At 37.9% G+C, this 19,326-nt stretch overlaps 1 protein-coding gene across 3 annotated transcripts in view; it reads right to left on the bottom strand.

Annotated features, from left to right (window-relative positions):
* Nucleotides 1–19,326, bottom strand: part of ZMYND11 (zinc finger MYND-type containing 11) — a 107,257-nt gene that overhangs the window by 55,377 nt on the left and 32,554 nt on the right. For all 3 annotated transcript variants that reach the window (XM_063324432.1, XM_063324433.1, XM_063324434.1), the window contains exon 2: nt 7,068–7,202. In XM_063324432.1, coding sequence (XP_063180502.1) covers nt 7,068–7,183 — 116 coding nt within the window. In that variant the 5' untranslated portion in view covers nt 7,184–7,202. The remainder of the gene's footprint in view (nt 1–7,067; nt 7,203–19,326) is intronic.

The following is a 19,326-nucleotide window of genomic DNA, read 5'->3' as shown; positions in this document are numbered from 1 at the left end:
CTGTTCTACCACAGTACCACTGAGCAGGGTTTGACTAACACGTACCAGATTCTGAAGAGCTGCTTTTAATAAGAGCATTTGCTTCACATGGTCACATTTGAAACGTACATGAGGATGATGTAAAGATGTGGAAAAGGAGTCAGTAACACTGGTTAAAAGTGAACTGAAGCAACCACTGCATTCTTCTGTGTAACAGGAGCATGTTTTACTTCAAACAATTCTTTTCAGATATGCCTACTCTCTGATAACAAAAAGATAGATATTTTAGGGGAATGGCTTGACAAAGGATAAGCAACAAACACAGCAGAAAAACATTACTAAGCTTTCATTTCATTCAAAGAAATATCAGGTGCTACAATACTTCTGCTCATGTAAAGTTAAACAACAGGATTATCTAGTTACAAATCCAGAGTCATCTGCTCTCCTAATCACTCTTATGGCTTACTATTTTTGTTCATGCATGACTATTTAGTTCCAACGTGCAAAATATTAGGAATATTTAAATTGTCATCAAAGATACTATAAATAGTGACAGATTTTTTCTAACAAGTTTCTGAGCTTCAAATAAGCAATATTGTAAGAACCTTGTTCTTTTTCTTGCCACTGCAGTGCATATTCTTATTTATAGATGTGTGTGATTATTCCCTACCCATTCAAATTGCTCATTTTCTTATTTATACTTTCTTGTGATTATTCTCTACCTGTTCAAATTGCTCATTCTCACCTTTGATTTAATCGGTGCTTCTAGAAATTGTTTTCTGTTAAAGCAGACGGCCTAAAAAGAGAACCACAGAACTGAGGCAACAAAAACAGATTTATGGATGGGAGAGGCCCTTAACTTTAACTATTCTCAGAGACTGACAGGAGAAATTTCATGAATGATATCTGGAGAAGAAATCCTCCTCCTAGGACTAAATGTCAAACTGAGAGGGTCACATACTCAATCTACAACTGCTAGCGACTCCAGCTCAACTGTGGGACCACAAAATCTCATCATTTTACAGTAATCTTCCATACTGAGTAATTCTTTTCTGGCATGCTATCCCATCAATGCTGATTAATGTCAGTCCGCACAAAGCTAACAAGGGACTGACAGACTCGACTCTATATAGGATTGGGATCTGCTCATCTCTCTCAGATTTTCTGATTTAGCTGCACTTACATTAAATTAGAACATAACAAAAAGGAGTCCACAGAACAAATATGGGGAAATGGGACTTAGTACTGGACCATCCCATTTGAAAGCCAGTTAAAACGATGAGAGTCGTTGTACCTGTTTATGAAAAAAAGACATTTTCTTGTATCATCAAGTTCTGTAAAACAGCTTTCTCACTGATGAAACTGAAGTTTCAGTTTCGCTTTATTTGAAAATAACACAAATTCTCTGATTATAGCCTATCAGTTTTATCCTAGCTAATGGTCTTTCCATCATCTTCATCCCCCCAAAAGCTGGAATACCTCTACCCTGTGGACTATGGTCACCCTTGCTTTCATTCCCAAACTAACTCATTCTCAGGCTCCATTGTGGAGAAAGCTAACTTGTTCCTCCTGGGAAAAAGGTAAAGCATGGCCAAGAGGTTAGTTTGCTCTTGAGAAAGAACATGGATGTAAACCATGCCAAGATTGGCTCCTTCTGCCAAGGGCACTCCAGCACCGTTCCAGAATGCTATGTGTCCTCAGATGCCTTCACATCATGCCCGATGGCAAACTATCATGCCCCTAGCTTCAAGTTTCAAGAACAGCATAGCTGTGGGCTGTATTATTTTTGGCGCTTAGAACTGAGGAACCACACACACATATAAAACAAACAAAAAGTATGTCAGGGGCAAAGAAACACTCCATGAGCCAAAGGCAATGCGGTGTGGCCACAGCATATCTGCTCCAGATGGTGCCAGGGCATTCCTTGTCACAGTACACAAAGACCGTATAGACACAGCCTTATAAGAGACAGGAAGAGAAGCCAATCAACTAAGTAAATCATGAAACACATCAAAGGGAGAGATAAAAAACTATGAGGAAGGAAGTATGGAAGAAAAGAATGATGTTTTCGTTCTTCACATTAGTCTTCATGGAATAGTTTAGAAACCAGAATAATTACCTGTTTACAACGACAAAATCTTGAAAGCGGCCAATAGTAGTTCTAGAACACTGTATTTGCCAACTGGGTATTTTAATAACATTAACTTAGTAGATAATGAACTCTGAACTAATCATAAAGATCATGAAATGTTCATAAATTGCTACTGAGGAAATCCAATAGCTTGTGAGAAAAAGGGTAAATATTTAATTAATATTTAATTAAATCTTAGGAGTCCAATTACTTGCAAGAGAATTATAAAGAAAACACTATAAAAGAAACTGGAAGACTGGAGTAGCCAAAGAAAGAGAACTTTAAAAACATGGTTGTACAGAGATACTTACCAAACTACGATGAAACTGAAAGTCAATAATTTATCCCACTCATTTAAATATGCATGCCTTTTTTCCAGTGTATTTTAAGGCATTTTATTCCATAAAATCAATTTTTGAGGTTACCCCAAATCCAAAACAGATGGAAGATAATGACAAAAAAACAGAAAGTCAAAGCATAATTATAAATTTTTAACACACTTTTAGGGATGAACAATTTGTCAAGCTGTGCTCTGACAGAGAATTCACAAGAGATGAGAAGCCATTTCTCCGCTCGTATTTACAGCATAATTAATACTCCTGGTACTGAAAGGGGGCCTACAGGAAAGATGGGGAGGGACTCTTTATCAGGGAGTGTAGTGACCCGAAGAGGGGTAACAGTTTTACACTAAAAAGGAGTAGATTGCTATTAGCTACTAGGAAGAAATTCTTAACTGTGAGGGTGGTGAGACAGTGGAACAGGTTGCCCACGGAAGTTGTGGATGCCCCTTCCCTGGAAGGTCTTCAAGGCCAGGCTGGGCTTTAAGTAACCTGGTCTAGTGGTCAGGGGGGTTGGAACTAGGTGATCTTTAAGGTCCTTTCCTACCCAAACCATTCCGTGACTCAAATACAATAATACTCATCTAAATAATTGACCTATTAGGGTCCAATTATCCCAACATCAAGTCTGGACAAAGAAATAAGTCATATTTCCTATTTCTTCCTGTTAGAAATATTATTTTGTTATTAATCAATTTGGTAGTTTAGAAATGTTAGATATTTCTAGTAGTTAAATTTTAAATTATTATAATTCATTGACTTGAGATGTGCTATGATAATGTAAGCCAGGTGAGAATATTTATTTTGCATACCTTTACAGAAATGTTACCACTGCCTTCAAATGAGTTTTACTGTTAAATAAAAATGCACCGAACACACTGAAGCCTTTGTACAAAGATAGGAGCTTATATATGTTTTAAAGTTCTCTTCAAAAGGCAGTTTGCACTTTTAATACTAATGCCTTTAAATTCACTACACTGTGACTTCTTGTTAGTATTGGTTTTCAGTCTTTCATTTAGTTTTCAAGCAACTGAAGAATGCTTATCTCCAACCAATGGAAATTCCAACTATAATGTACCCCCACATATAATCATTAAAATTGCAGAATCCCTTTCATATAATGATTTGTTGATTTTTTTCTTGAGACACCAAGTCTGTGCAGCGTGGTCTCTTCCCTACCAATGCCTTTATTTAAGTTTTTATATAATACTCCAATTAACAGTGCCATATTCTTGCCATTTTTCCACATACACATTTTTAATTATTTCAAAAATAGACACGTTTCTTGTGTTTCTTAATACTTCTCTGCGTGACTTTTCTAAAATAATTGCCAAAAGTTCAGTAAGCTTACTAACTAATTTCTTAAAGGCTCTAACTTGCGTATTCAAATTTTCCAGGTGATTCTCTCCTTAACATAAGACAGTTTTCAATCACTTTCTAATCACGCATTTTTCTATTCTTGCTTTTCCCCCTCATCAATTTAAAAAGGAAAGCATACTTGATTTAGTCTACTTTTAATTAAAGAGCCTCTTTCCTTATAGTTTTTTCCTGATAATATTAGAAGTACCTTCTAGTGTTCTTGGCTCCTCCTACACTATCCTCCTACTCTTATGTTCTCTACAGAAAATGCGTGGCTAGTTCTATAGATTTTTCTTGCATACTTTCCATTGCCAGTATCTTCTGGAAGTCTTTCTTTACCCCATATATTTTTTAACAATTACACATGAAATGCACAGGTTACATTTTACATATTTTAATGTGTTATATAAATTTGTCTTTTTTACTTATTGAGTTGAAAGAGTTCATAATCTATAAACAATGAATCCTCTTTTTATATGACCAAGATTTCCTCCCTGGTCATAGAAAGTAAATCTCCTTGATACGTACAGTGACTTCTACTCAGCATCAAAAGATTAAGAAAAGCAAGAAGTAAATTAAGTTAAACAGGACTATGTTAGGAAGAGGGAGACAAACATGCTGAGCTGCAGGTTAGGAGGAAAGCTAACAGACAGATTTGCCTAAAAGCGCAAACCATATGATGAAGAAAGCAGCAATAGAGATTCTGCTCTGAAGGTGTTTGGACTAACAGGTCACAAAATATACCAGACAACTTGTCTCTAGCAACAAATGAACCCTCAAACTATAGCAAAAATAAAATAAAATAAAAAATCAAATCATGAATCATCTTTTCAATTTGTGAAGTTCTTTGAGAGTACACATTTGTCATCCACTGTATGACACAGTAGGATGACTGTCACTTACCTTAAACACATAACGAAAGATTATCGTGCTGTTTTTCTGTATCCTTACTCAGGAATAAGACATGCTTCCATAAATTTCACTGTCATTATTACTTGCAAATACTTGTAATATGCAAAGCCATTCTTTCAGTCAATTCTAAGAGGTACTAACACTTTTAAAAAATGCTACTAATCCAAGTATAAGAATCCTCCCTTTAGCTCCAACTATGTATATATGGTCATAATTTTCACTTTTGACCACTGTTTGGTTTTGATCTTTCTTATTATTCATACATTTGCCTATGTGCCAAGGCACTGATTTGTCTTTTAAGAAATTGCAGTTGTACTTGACCAAATGATCTTTGAGCCTGGCAAAATACATCAGCTGCTCAGTTTTCATCAGAAGGGATATTCTAACGCCCTGCTAATTTCAGAACTTTGGTTTTAATATTATGTAATGTGCATACTCATTTACTAAGTCATCTGTGTTTCTTCCTCAGTGACTAGCACTGTAAAGCAACTCAAGGGTCTTTATCTTTTCCTTGTCAAAAGCTACCTCCTTCAAAATGTAATAGAAATAAAAATAAAGATATAATAGAAACTAGATCACCGTTCATTACTGTTGTCACTAATGTGCATGTGGAACACTTACAGCCTCCAAGCATTTTTTAGATTACTCTTCACTGCTACCACCTCACACATCTTTCTGAAAGTACTAAGGATGCTTGCATCTCTGTTTAGTCACTTATTTTTCTTCTGATTAGAGATGAGTCATACAATCTGGATGTAAACAATTTAAAAAAAAAATCAAACCACTCTTCAGTTACCAAGAGCAGTACTTTTTTTTCTAGCATCTGTCCAATTACTTTTTTTCTCAACCTTGTGTGTAACAATAAGATTTGTCTTACCTAACTTTACCCAGCTAAATGTTATTTGCACCATCTTAAAATAGGCGTCTCTCATAAGAGTGGGATGAATTCCCAGCTAGACATGCCTGTCTCTCTTTATTACATATAAAAAGAACAAAAACAGCTAACAAACACAGCCAGTATATGGCCTAGAGCAAGTAATTTGAAATGTTAAAATGGAAAGTGTATAGCATTAGTTTACCCACTTGTCTTCTTAGAGACATGATGCAAATATATATGCTTTAAAGCATTCTGAAACTCAAGTGCAACCCCAAAAATGGAATTCCCTAAAATACAATCTCCCTCTTAATCCCACTTGGAACTCTATCTCTGGGACAGTGCTTTTCCGTTTAATGGTGGATTTTACTTTGTTGCAGGAGCCAGGTACACACTAATCCATTTGGGACATCATCTATTTTTCTTTCTCCTGTTTATTTTTCACTATTTTTGGAGAACCTGAACTGTTACTCTTCTTCCACTTATGAAGCCAGTTTTGACTGTCACTTCCACCCTAGAGTTTCCAAACTCTGTCAGTGGATCATGTTATAACGATTTTCATTTCGTTAGTCACCTGCACTGTTTATAACTCTCTGCTTTAGTGGTCTCTGGCCTCATTATCAATTCACATTGGTTCTGGCAACTGACGAGTTGCCAACTGGTTACTTTTGCTCTTTTAAATTATTCATATTGATTACTTTGACAAATGTGACATACGTATTGGCCTAGAAATGCAGACAAAGTAGAGAGAGGCACAAAACCTCCCTCAGTTTTTATTACAGTGGCTGCTCCATGTTATCTTAAAAGCTATTTTAATATTGTAGACCTTTTTACACATTGCAAGTTCCACATAACAAAGAATATATTTTTCTCTGTGTACACAGTACATAATACATTTTGAAGAATATTTTAACAATAGTATTAGGCATAGGTGGTAATCATCTCATGTCTTCTTTAATATCTTCCTCTGCCCATCTCAGCAACCATGGCTTCGTATTTGTTTGAGCAACCTAACACTTTAACTTCAGGTTTATCTTTGCCTTCTGAAAAGAGTTCTCCACTGGCCTATCGGCCTATCACATTCTCTTAAAGAGTTATATTATTTACAGATTTTATTGCCCTATTCTCCTTAATTGTTATATCTACTTCTTGTATTTTGACCAAGCTACCGAGTACAGGTCTGACATGCTAAACTCAGTTCAAGTACTATAAATACTGCATATTTCCTAAAGATGCTTATACAAAACAAATAAAGGTTGAATAAGATCTCGATTCAACGGATTAAACCTCACTTCAGGATCTTTAGGTGCTCAGTTCTATAAGGGTTTCTTTAATAATTAGATAATCAGTAACACAGAAGTGTATGTAACTATTTCCCAGTCTCTCACAATGTTTACTGTCACTGTTTCCCAGGGCTTTTAGTAGCACCAACCTTCCCCTTCACCAAGACTTTTTTTTGGAACAGATCACTTACTTTGTAATACGGTCAATGTTAGCAATTTGCTTCTGGTTCCGGATTATTTCTATAGCTGCCCAAAGATGCTGGATAGCCTTTGTATCTGCCTGTCGTCTCTTCGTTAAGCGTGCCATGACCTGTTTACTTGGTCAGCTGCAGCCAATAAATAAAAAAAATACACCAAAAAGTTAAACATGAATTATGAAATGGATTACATGATGATCATATTGCAATAAATATGATTACAAGGAAAATTTTTTAACTTATAGCAATTCAATAAGCATACAGCAGCATGTTTTCTTATGCTTAAAGAGCAATAAAAAGGAAAAAAATATAGTTTACAAGAACCCCTTTCACATCACATAATCTATGCAGAAGATAAAAGGTGAGCAGTAAAAATTATAAAATCCAAAGCAAATGACTTGACTTATCAAATTGGTTACGAAAAGTCACTTAGTTCACATCTCAGTTCCCTAAAATTTCTTAAAAAGCAGAAGCAAACCTAGCCTGACGCTTCTACGGCCTCCTGTATTGCCCAAAACCCTTAAAAAGGGTGAGTGGTGCTTGACTACATCACACAGTTTAAGCATGAACTCTCTGACACAGAGAAAACGCTGGACCCACAGTTTAATATACAATATAGTTCTCAGAGTATTACTTTCCTACTTTTATAATTTACAACTACTTAAAAAAAAATCCATTCTATAAGCACAAACTAGAAGTATATTTTCATGGATGATAAATATTTAAAAAAATATTTTGGAGCAATTCCACTTCCTGTAACAAGCTAAAACCCAACAGGACCAAAGTGCTTCTGATGGCATTTACCCATCTAACCAACCCTGAATGGGAACATAATGAGCATCTGGCTTTGTTTACAAATTTTCCAAAAGCTCAAGGCAATGAGTACAGATAAGCCATAAATCGCCTACAGCTCTACTACAGGCACAGAATCCCTTTTTAAAAGCTTAACGATGCATTTTGATCACTAAATAACTTTCTTCCAGTGCCACCACTTTCTCAATGAAAAAAATGACTGATTTATGACTGCTACCAAGGTCTATAATTTATTTTAGAGCTCTGTCCTCAAAATGAACTCTGTGGTATGCACGCGGATACTTGTAGCTAGCAGAATATTAACTTCAGTAACCCAAAATAATACAAAAAATGCAAAAACATTACACCATCTGTGCAATGCTAAAGATGGGAACTTAAGTATTAAAAGCGTCCCTCCTCTCAAATTCACAAAAATTAAACAGATTCGAGTATTCCATCAGTTACAGCAAGGCAGTTTTCAAGTTCATGGGACCTACAGGTACTTGTCAAAGAGGTCTGCCAAGTTGCAGATCCTATATTAGCTGAGCAACATTCACTCGCTCTACAGATGTAATGAAATAAAGTGCAACATCCCATTATTAAGGAGAAGAAAAGATTTAACAGCATTGTACTTCACATTACATAGCCCATTTAAAAAAAAATAAAAATCAAAAGTTGATGTGAAGTGATATGTGGACCTCCAGTTGCAATTGTATCTTGTGCATGAGGCACCTCTGGCTGCTGGAGATAGCAGGAAGGGCAGAACGGAGTGGCACTTGTGGAGACATGGCATGGTCACACACTGACCCCACATTTCTGCTTTAGAAATCTCTTCCCACTGGGATTTAAAGCAAGGGCGACTGGATGGGTCTCCCAGAAAGGAAAGACCAAGAATACATTTTTGAGGGAAGGATAAAAGGGAATATGACAGACATACAACTAAGAGTGACAGCCGGTAGATAGCATCACCTAAGAATGATTCAGAGAAAGAAAGCCTCTGCTGGGAATAGTAGGGAAAGGCCACGCATGCCTGTGCGCTCCTTTGCATTCATTTCACAGAACATGAGGACATCACAAGTTAAAAAAACCATCTTAATTTGTAAGAGGAACATATGATTATTTGTAGAATATGATTCTTAAGGAAAACAGACCTGTAAAATCCAAAGAAGGGTCAGACACTAACACAACAATCTCTGCAGCCCTACCATCTCAGCATAAATCTCCTTTCCTAATGCTACATTGACTAAAAGTGATATCATTCTTTTTATTCTAGCTCTCTACAAAGTATCTGCTTTAAAAGCTGTTAGCTGATACAGCAGTCGACAGGCTGGACATGGAGCTTCTTACGCAGTATCACATCCACATGCAAGGATCAAGGAGGAAACACTCATCTTTCTCGACCCTAGTAACAGTGTGAAACAACAGACCAGTTCTCATTTATTTTGGAATAAATGAAGTGGGTCCTGTTATCCCAACTACTTCAAAAAAATAACCGTTATTTTTGGCAGCCTGGCATATGGCTGCCTGCATGAAAGCTGCGCTTGGCGTGCCTGGCAGAGGGGGAAGGAGGTGCTTTTCTCTCACACCCCTGTGACGCCTGGGCCCGAGGGCCCCAGCACAGGGCAGGGCCCCGGGGAACCCATCTGCTACCTCAGCATGGCCCCACATCCCAGTCTGACCTCTGGGGCTAAGGAATTCCCTGTTGTTTCTCCAGGGAGGGAGAAGAAGTCCACCAAGGGAGAGGGAGAGTGAAGGATTGCTGCAATTACGTGTTCCTGAAGCTGTGTGGCTGCAGAGCTGCACCTAAGATGGCCGCCAGCGGGCAGAGGAAGGCCTCTCCCGGCAAAGGCCCTACAGGCTCCCTGTTTCCTTTGGAGTGCGCTTTCGGAATAAAACTCCTGACCACCCCTTTGACCCATCCTTATCACGTTTTGTGGGCTCAAAGCATGCAAACGCTATGCCCTGTGCCAGGGCTAACTCCAGCCCACAGTACAGGCATGCATCTCCCAGGCCCCAGTCGCCACAGGGAGGTGACTCCATGGGGCCAGACCAGGCTGCGTCTGAAGTAACCCCCAAAAAAGGCAGCCACTGTGGATCCCAGCCCAAAGTGCTCCCTCCTGGCTGGCCCCCCGCTCCCATCACTGCTCCCACAGGCACAGCCACGCTCTTACCCCTGCTCATCTGGAAATAAACGCAGTAAGAATTCTTACACACCAGACACAGCAATCACATGTGTTCTGTTCTGTTCTTTTTTTTTTTTTTTTGTAAGATACAATAATTTTAGCAGGTGTTCTGCCTCCAAAGAATATACATGTCACTTTTATATCTTTTATATCTTTTTTTTTTTTCATTTTTATATCTTTGGGTTTTTGGCTATTTAAGGACACTTTTGTTAAACTCAAGAGTTGACACTTCACTATTGAAACAGCAGTTCTCACACACCACACTTCCAAAAATATAAAAATAGATTATTTTTTTTTTCCAAAAAGCCCAGACCACTTTAGCATTATATTCATCTTTTAATTGCATGGTGTAGAAGAAATATGGAGCCTTTTCTGTGACATATTTCTCACTGTTCATTGCAGTCACTCTTCTGCCATGGTAAAACTAACCACAACAGTCTACTCCCTGCATTCCTGCAAAAAAAATACAAGTAGTTTTCCATATTATTATAAAATCTAAAAGATAACTTGTATCAGACTGTTAACAGTTCATAAAATGCTTCGGAGTGCTACTAGGAGGACTTCCAAGCAACAGAAAATGCTCCCAGTGCTTCAACATGCACAACGCACACATCCAAATAACAGTTTAAAGTTTAATGGGAGACATATTACATTCTTAAATCTATATTTATTACTGCTGATTATTTGCTTATGTGTGGGTGCGCACGCATACACACACGCAACAGAACAAGCATAAACATCCAGTGCGTGTAAGTATGTGTAAGAATCTATGACTTAGAGGTTAAATAGCAAAAGAGGCTGATTCATCCATGCAGTGTTTTACAGAAGTTAGAACTCCAGAGGCCCTTTAAAACCACAATACTGAAATGCATATTTACATATAAATGCTTGAAGATATTTTTCATCCCCCTCTTTTGTTACAGCTTTCATTTCAACATCCTGGAAAGAAAAACTAAAAGCTGAAGTAAACACTAATTTCCCACTCATGATTTGCCAGCCATCCTGCCTGTTTAGCTATGGTATTCCCTGTCTGTACAAAATCACTTGCTTCATGCCATTTCTGTCATGTTCTGCTAGCAAGTTTATGGTAGGATACAGCTTTTTAGAGAAAGATTGGCAAAAAAAAGACGGCTAAAAATCTAAGAATTTATATCAGCAGGATGTGCCTTAGGTTTTGTAGACATCCTTGGCACCTGCAGAATATTAGAAGGATTCTCCTAGTAAAGGAAGGTTTGTGTGGTTGATGTGCCAGCTTGCACACTTCCATCTCAGACTCACTCAGAGAGAGCCCAGAGCAAATAATTTATCTTCTCGATTTTCAACTCTCTAACTGTTCCTCAGTGCAACCTGAGTAACGTTTTGCTGTATTTTATATTTTAAATCCCTCTTGAATATCCTGTGTACAACGTTTTGAAAAGTATACCACTTCATTGCACTCAACTTTCCTCAAGAGCTAAAAGTTACCGAGGACCAGCGAACAAGCACGCTCAATAAACTGTGCTTTATCTTGTGAATACACACAGCATGGCTTATCCTCTCAAAGCCCTTAGCAAAGGGTGCATCGCCATGTGGTGGCAATGTTACAGCAGTGGCAAACCAGACTTACTGTCAAAACAGCCAGGCTACTAGTTGTTAGACACACACTTGGCCAAATCAAGTGCTGTGCAGCTGTCTGTTGCAATAGTAGGGAATACGGGAATCTGCACTGCAAGTCAAAATAAACAAAAATCACCTTGCAGCATGTCTAGGGATTTAGCCCAAGGAACCTCCTGACCTGCTGCTTGCATCCAATTTAGCACATACTATCAGGTACTAAGTTTAGATAGAAACTGTCCCTACAGACAGAAACAACTGAAAGGTAGTCAGATCTTGCCAGGCTTTAGCTTTTAAATAGTATCTTCTAAGCAAAATATGATGCTTCTGAAAATTTAGCTAATGAATTGTACTTTGCACTGAAACAGACGGTGTTGCAGTTGGGTGCTGTTGCTCTGATGGGAGCTGCTAATTAAGAGCTGACAAGTAGTAGCTTGTTAAATCTCCTGTTCGTACTTCACCGTAAGCGAGGCTACCTGTGGCGCTCGTCCCTTTCAGTGCAAAGTCAAACAGGTTAAACTCCATCCCTGCTATTAGCCACCATTTGGCAGAGATTTGGTATGCAGTTAATTGCAATGGAAAGACAATTTAAGAAGTTGATCCTTGCCACTGCTCAGCTGTTAGTTTCTGCCTTTCAGCCCTGCATCCCTGGGGCTTGCTATTATTTCTTCCACGCTACACAGTGAAAACATTTCAGGCTCAACAGGAGGAAGAAGCTAGGCTCAGTCCTAGCTTTTGTGGCTTTCATGCTGTGAGACTGGATGAGTTTGGTTGGTTACAAAACTTGGGCCAGACTTAGCTTCGTATTTATATGCACATTATAATATGGGCTCTAGTACTTCTTAAAGCTTAACTTTTTATAGTAAGCATAAAACTGTACAGCAGTACAAGTAGTTCCAAATGTTTAGTGCTTTGTTCTTATATTAAATAGGAGTTTCCTATTAAAATCCAGATTATGAATTTGCAAGCTGATGTAGAGTTTGCGTCCCTGGACTTTATGCAGGTCTTTGTTGTATTCTTAAATTCTGCAAGTTTATACTTTACAGTTTAAACTGCTGTTAAAATTTATCTTTCATCACCAGTTTCATGGGAGGATAAACTCTTTAGTCTTCCCCTCCTAGAACAATTGAGAGTGAAGGTGATAACTACGCTATTTTTACATAAGGAAGGTGCACGTGAAAATGCTTTGACTGAGCAGCAGTGAAGGTCATGCAATGGGAGGAAAAACAACAGAAAGTTTAACTTTAGGTCTGCCTTCCAGACCTAATGATCCAAAAGTGTGTGGAGTAGCTGCTAGGGTAAGGACAAAGCTTTTGGCAAGAGTAATCCCACATTTTGTTTACCATTCACTTGTCTTCCTGACAATATTATGAGCATAATGTAGGGTTAGCTGGGCATCTGGTAGCAGCGAACAACTTTTGCAAGAGTGCAGGTTATCAGAAATGAAGATTTTGCATACAAAGTCATTTTCAAATGTTTAAGAATAAGCAAGTGTTTTGGTACCATTAGATATTTATTCTGGACTTGATCCCAATCCACTAAAATCAACAAATGCCTTTCTGCTGACTTCCCAGGGGTTTGGAGTAAACTTTCAACTGCTGACTGCTCTTCTACATCCTCACAATGAAAAACCTAGGGCGGTGTTCAGTGACGTTAGTGAAGCTGAAAGTCTTGTGGCTGAAATTGGCAAAATTTCTTTGTTAATTAAACTAAACTCAGCAAATTAGACTATAAATTAATAAAAGTTACCGAATTCTTCAGTGTGTCTTTTTATATTAAGAGATTAGTTCATGCTGTATGCTGTCATTTTGGAAGTTATTAAACTACATAAGATTTTTGGATGTGAATGTGTTTGGATGTTTGGATGTGTCATTCCTACCAAAAATCTTTTCATTTCATTGTTAGATTAAGCTGCACAGTCTATTCTAAAGAGATGTTTATTAGCATAATAATCGTAAATATTTCACATGTGCAAGTGAAATAATTGTGCTGTTATGCGCAACCCCACCTTTTGCGTTTCCTGATTGCTAGGTTTGTAACCTTGACATCATGCAATTTTTTCAGTGAGGTTTTGCATATCTCCATAAAGTGCATTACAGACAGAAAGCAAGACTACATGAATACAAAACTGCAGTGTACTGCTTCTTCTCTCTGCAATTTAATTTTCTTTTTCCAACTTCAGTATGCAGAGTACAAGAAAGCTTTTGCTATTACCTTGTGCCATTCCAAGATGGCAGTGAGCCACTGTAGAAATCAGAGCCAAGGAGAGTACAGAATTAAAGGCCCCAAGAATACTTTTACTACACATATGTGTAAACTCTATTTTAATCCCTGATATTGCATTTACTTCATTTGTACTGTATTTCATTCAAAATGGTTAAGGAAGAGTCCTTTACTGAGGCTAAGGCATATGATACTTGACTTTTAAGCTCAAGCATTCTGAATCATCAGTATACAAATAGTAGAACTCTTTCTTTTTCTTTTGAAACCAAACATTGACCTTCTTGTTTAATTAACTCACCCTGCTAGAGAGAACTTGACACAAATGTTGAGGCTCCATCCCAAAAGAGAATTTCTAAGAAAGTGTAAGTGTAAATCAGTGTAAACGGAGTATACCAAAACCTGAGATGAAGCATCAACAACAGCTGCTGAGAAAGACAGAGTAATAGCCATACACTCAAGCAAAAGCTGTCAAGTTGGTTTTGTTTGCTACCTAATACAAATATATGTACAGGACTAAAATGTAATCCTGTATTTTGCTGCCCCTCCAGCCAACCCCAGTCTGGAATTTCACAGATAATAGCAAATGCTGTTGTAAAAACTGGAAGAAAACTATCCTTTGTTCCTGTCTGGCAGAAATCACTGAGTAAAACTTTATCTAGCAAAGTACGTTTGGAGAAGAGAGGAACACAACTGCCAAAGAAAGTGATATAGTCGAAAGGGCTGAAAGCAAAGAGCCAAACCTGTTCACAGCAAGGTAGGTACACCAACTTGTTGCAGTTGACTACTTTTTTTTTGTTATGGTCATCATGTTTTACTCCAGGTCATGTGCCCAGGTAAGCTGAAGCACATAAATTTATTTTCTGCTACAGATTTGTTTCAATGCTATTTTTCGTATGTGCAGTTCGACATTAATCTTTTAAAATAAACAGTATTTACCTTAATACTTCCACTTTTAATAGGTATTAAATACATGGAGAATATTTATTTTTTTTATAGCCAGCAAAAAAATTAATGGTTACACTGGAATATCAAGAACCACGTGAGGTTTTGTTTACATTTGAAAATACCACCACTGAAAATGCATACATTGTTAACACATTTAGCAAACTTCTGGATGAATGCAATTTCAATTAAAAAACAGTTTAGTCAGGTTTGGCTAAGGCTTAGTTAATGAAATTAATCTACACTAAATAAAAAGTTTCCACAATGGACCTTGCACGAGTATAAATTGCTTTAAAAATACAGTTCTTGTAAAGTGATGCAACTTTCTCATGAAGATAAGCTTTAGCTGCCATAGTAACAAAGCCTCTTATTTCCAGGATGATGATACACTAGTATTAAACAGCCATTAAGTCGCTCATCTTCAGAAGACTACTCATCTTTGTTCAAATAAATTTTCACTACAAAAGACGGTCCAACACAACTAACTCCAACATCACTAAATAATAGATGGCTCACACGAGGTGTAAATTATCATCCTACATGGTTTTTGCCCCCTATCATTGCTGGAAAATAATGAGTTCTCTTCAGATTTGTTTACTTGGTGAGTTATCAAAAATAATACTAGCACCAAAATCGCTATCAGTGACACCTTGGCTCCCCTGTATGAACGCAAAGACGCACAGACACACAAGCAAGTTACACACACATGCCTTGATATGAGAGGCTTGAACTAACACGTTTTACCTTCCATTTGCCACAGACTAAGAGCATGAAGAGGGTCAGTTACAGAAGATTATTTGACATGTGCAGATAGGATCATGTTCTGAACCCATGCTGCACACTAATACAGGCTTTCTGTGGTTTAACTACACCCACCACCAAATTCCGTATTTTCCAAAGCAGCCTACAGCTAAACCATGGGAAGACGCTTGAGGAGAATCCATGGAAGGAGTTAATGCTTAATGAGCAGTATGAGCTATTTCCCCATGTAGACAAGCCCTTAGCAAACAGATACTTCCTGTCCACCCGCTTGGCTGTAGGGAGCAGAGATGATTAATGCAGCTATGCATCCTGACAGGCTCCAACGCTCGCTTGGTCGTAAAAAGGGAAGAATCATGGCCAAAGAAGGCTGACGGTGAAGGCTGGAATTTTGGCTTGGATGATAAAATAGATGCCACTTTGATTCTGCAACTCTCTCTAATGAAAGTGAGAGGTTGAAGACATCTCAGAAAATGCTAAGAAATGTTAATGAGAAGAGTAGCTCTTCCTCCGAAAGCAAGCTTTTGATCATCATCTCTCTGTTCTGAAGGCTAAGGAGCTTGGTTATTCTGTAAGCCTCAACTAAACTGATGCAATACATTTCTCCGTCAGTAAGTAAGGTATAATAAATAAGGTATGATGACATAAATAAATGAATGATTTTTCATGGTATATTAGCAGGGAATGTAATTTCACATAAAGTCAGTTTTGCACAAAAATATAAAAGAGATTTTCCAGGTCAAAGAATTAGCAATGCATGGAAAAGATCTGTATCATGAAAAAAGGTAAATTCATTGCAGATTATGTAAACTATATGGTAAAATAAGGAGTTGATGTTGACTTTTTGCAGCGTAATGTGAGATACCAAATTGCTGTTTTTTCTTCTCTTTCTCTGAACTACACACAACTGACAGTATCTTTAAAGTACGGATTGTGATTCTGCTGCTAGCAACAGGACTTAAACCTTAGATGTTTGTAAAAACTATTCCTCCACCAGGCTGCATTTTTATTGACAAAAGGCAGCTGAATCAATTTTTGTTGCTCCCTAACAAAAATGAAGACTGCCTGAACTTGTTTCTTTCAAAGCTATTCTTCTCTTTGGCCTCTCCCTCTCTATAAATAAAAGGAAAACTACACAACTTCTAAAACTGCTCAGATATTGAATTATTTGAAAGTCAATGTGTTACACAGGTACAACCACTTTTCTCCAGAAGTCAGGCCACGAGCAATGTTAGCCCACAGGAGATTTTCTCTTGTCAACAGCCATCTCAGGGAAAGCTGATACTATATAACGAAAACAAGTGCAATTCTGAACCAGCTAAGGTATCCAAACCGAAGCTCCTTCAAGCCCAGAATGCCTGGGCTCATTCTTGGAAACCTTCAGAAATATGCTCAGAACTTACAGAGTTAAAACACATTGATCTGTAATGCAGGTAAGATGAGCCAAAGATAAACACTGCCAAAGCTTACAGGCTTTTACAGCATTAATCAAAAGAAACTTTAAGGCAGGGAGAGGATCAAATTGTAAAATCTGAGTTTTAGATCCTGCTTCTGAAATTCAAGGCGAATGTCAGAAATAATGGACCTGAAAGTTTCATGCAATGCTCCCCCAGCTGTAGGACGAGATCAACAGAAAGAATAATATCTTGTAGAACTGGAAGCCTTTCCCCAAGTCCTCACCTTGCTTGGTTTTCTTCTCTCTGTTTTTTAGAGAGCGTATTTCCTAGGTTGGGCATAGACATATGGCTTAAAAGTATACTCTGAAGCGTATTTGGAGCGTATGTTGTTTCCTTCATTGTCAGCACCCAAACTCACTAATTATACGCATTCCAATAAAGCTTTTCTCTCATCCTGCCCCAAACCAAGTCTATCATCGCTCCCCAGTGAAGCCTTAATCCCTATCCATTTCAAAGGTCCATTTTGATTTTTTTTTTCATTGACATTTCAAATTTTTTTTGTACCTCAAAAACAGGTAATTTATTTTGTTTGCAGTTTCTTACTTCAGATTGCCCTCTGCTCTCCCCCCGCAAAACGTTCATGTCTGGACAAGGATGAAGCTTGCCTAGAGGACAATTTACAGACATGTGAGAACAGCAGTTTTGATGAAAACCAATGTACAGTGGTAAACAACAGCATTCATAACTAAACAAATCCTTAAGTGGAAAACAGCTGAGTATAATCATGAGCCTTTTCTTCTTATCTTTGCTGCAAAACTTGATAAGTGAAAAGTGGAAAAATGATAAAAAGTAAGCTTCAAAAGCACAAACTTTATAAAGAGAAACTTTAAAACCCAAAAAATTGTACAAAGAAATAAAGATCTTCCAAAGAAACTGGTAAGGTGATGAAAATATGTTGCCATTACTTCAGATAACACCAGTTTCTCAGCAAACCTGGCTACACCTGACATAAAGAAAACTTTGCCCTACCACTGCAGGCTAGCGTCTCCTTCCTAAAAGTTGTATAAAAGAGACAAGAAGGAGGACAGGAGGAATATACCACATCATTTTCTAACTAGCTCTTGGTGTGGCTGGCAGTGTCGGGACAGTTGGTAAATAGGCTTTTCTGCCATAGTTTTTTTTCCCCAATACCATACGTGGTATCTTGGATTGCAGTCTCAATTTCGTTGAGCTGTTTCTTTCAAAGATCTTGGTGGGAGCTCTAGTGTGATCTCTTTTGATACATTTTCTATTACGTATGACTTTCAGATACTCCCAACTCTTACTTCTCATCTTCTCTTACCTGAAGCCACCTTACAACATGTCTTTACTTTTTCATGTAGAGAATTCTTGTCAAGGCTTTTCCAGGACCAGTTGTGGGTAAACTGAATTACGCACGTTTTTGATATTAAAAAATCCATTTCACATTAGCATGATTCTTGTATTTTGTATCTGCTCTGTATTACTTCTATGGGAAACTTGATACTTTGACCAATGGTTCGCTATTATATTCATATGCACGGCCATGGCATATGATAGAGCTACAGGTCAGAGAGACGTAAGAGCCCTCTGCAGCTCTGGGAGGTTATGATACCTCGCACTTGCAAAATGACGTTCTGCCTCTCCTCTGGCAGGCGCAACTGAAACCTACTTCTTCAAGCAGTGATGATGATGGTGATGACATAGAGCAGATTACAAAGGCCCTTCAGAGAGGAAATTACTTCCTGAGCACTCAAGAGCTCTTCCTCCTCATTTTCTAGGGCTAAGGTTTATTAAAGGCAACAGGACCATACTCTTCTCTTCACAGCCATTTCCTTCAGCCACAGAAACACAGGATTCATAATTTGTGGGCAGACACAGGACTTCATTTTTCAGACTATTTCAGTTATTCTACCACCAACATTTGGCCAGGTTTTTATTTTCCTCCTTTAAGCTGAATGCAGATGACTAAGCCAGAGCTGTGACACAGAGACTCAGCCCTACAGGGCAAGGGAAATTCATGGAAGTGCTGGACACGACTGAATAGCGTGCCATCCCTGTGGCTACCAAAAGAAGTTAAAGCCCAGCAAAATTACTAATCCTACCATCAAGCTAACAATTGCAGAAAATGTCATTAATGAAATACAGCCTTCTGTTGTGATTTCTAAGAAAATATTTTCTGCCTAACCCAAAGATGAACTGCCAGACTATCATCACATTGTGATGCTATAACAAATTTGCAACATAATATTCTGCAGGAAATAGAGGAAATAAAATGCTAGAGTTCTGGCGGTCTTTCCAACCAACATCTTATTTTGTCATGTGGTGTTCTTTCAACCTGGGCAG

Source organism: Chroicocephalus ridibundus, chromosome 2, assembly GCF_963924245.1.
Source record: "Chroicocephalus ridibundus chromosome 2, bChrRid1.1, whole genome shotgun sequence".
In the NCBI taxonomy this organism is placed as follows: Eukaryota; Metazoa; Chordata; class Aves; order Charadriiformes; family Laridae; genus Chroicocephalus; species Chroicocephalus ridibundus.
The sequence above is the reverse complement of the archived record's forward strand: the minus strand, read 5'-3'. Positions and strand labels throughout refer to the sequence as shown.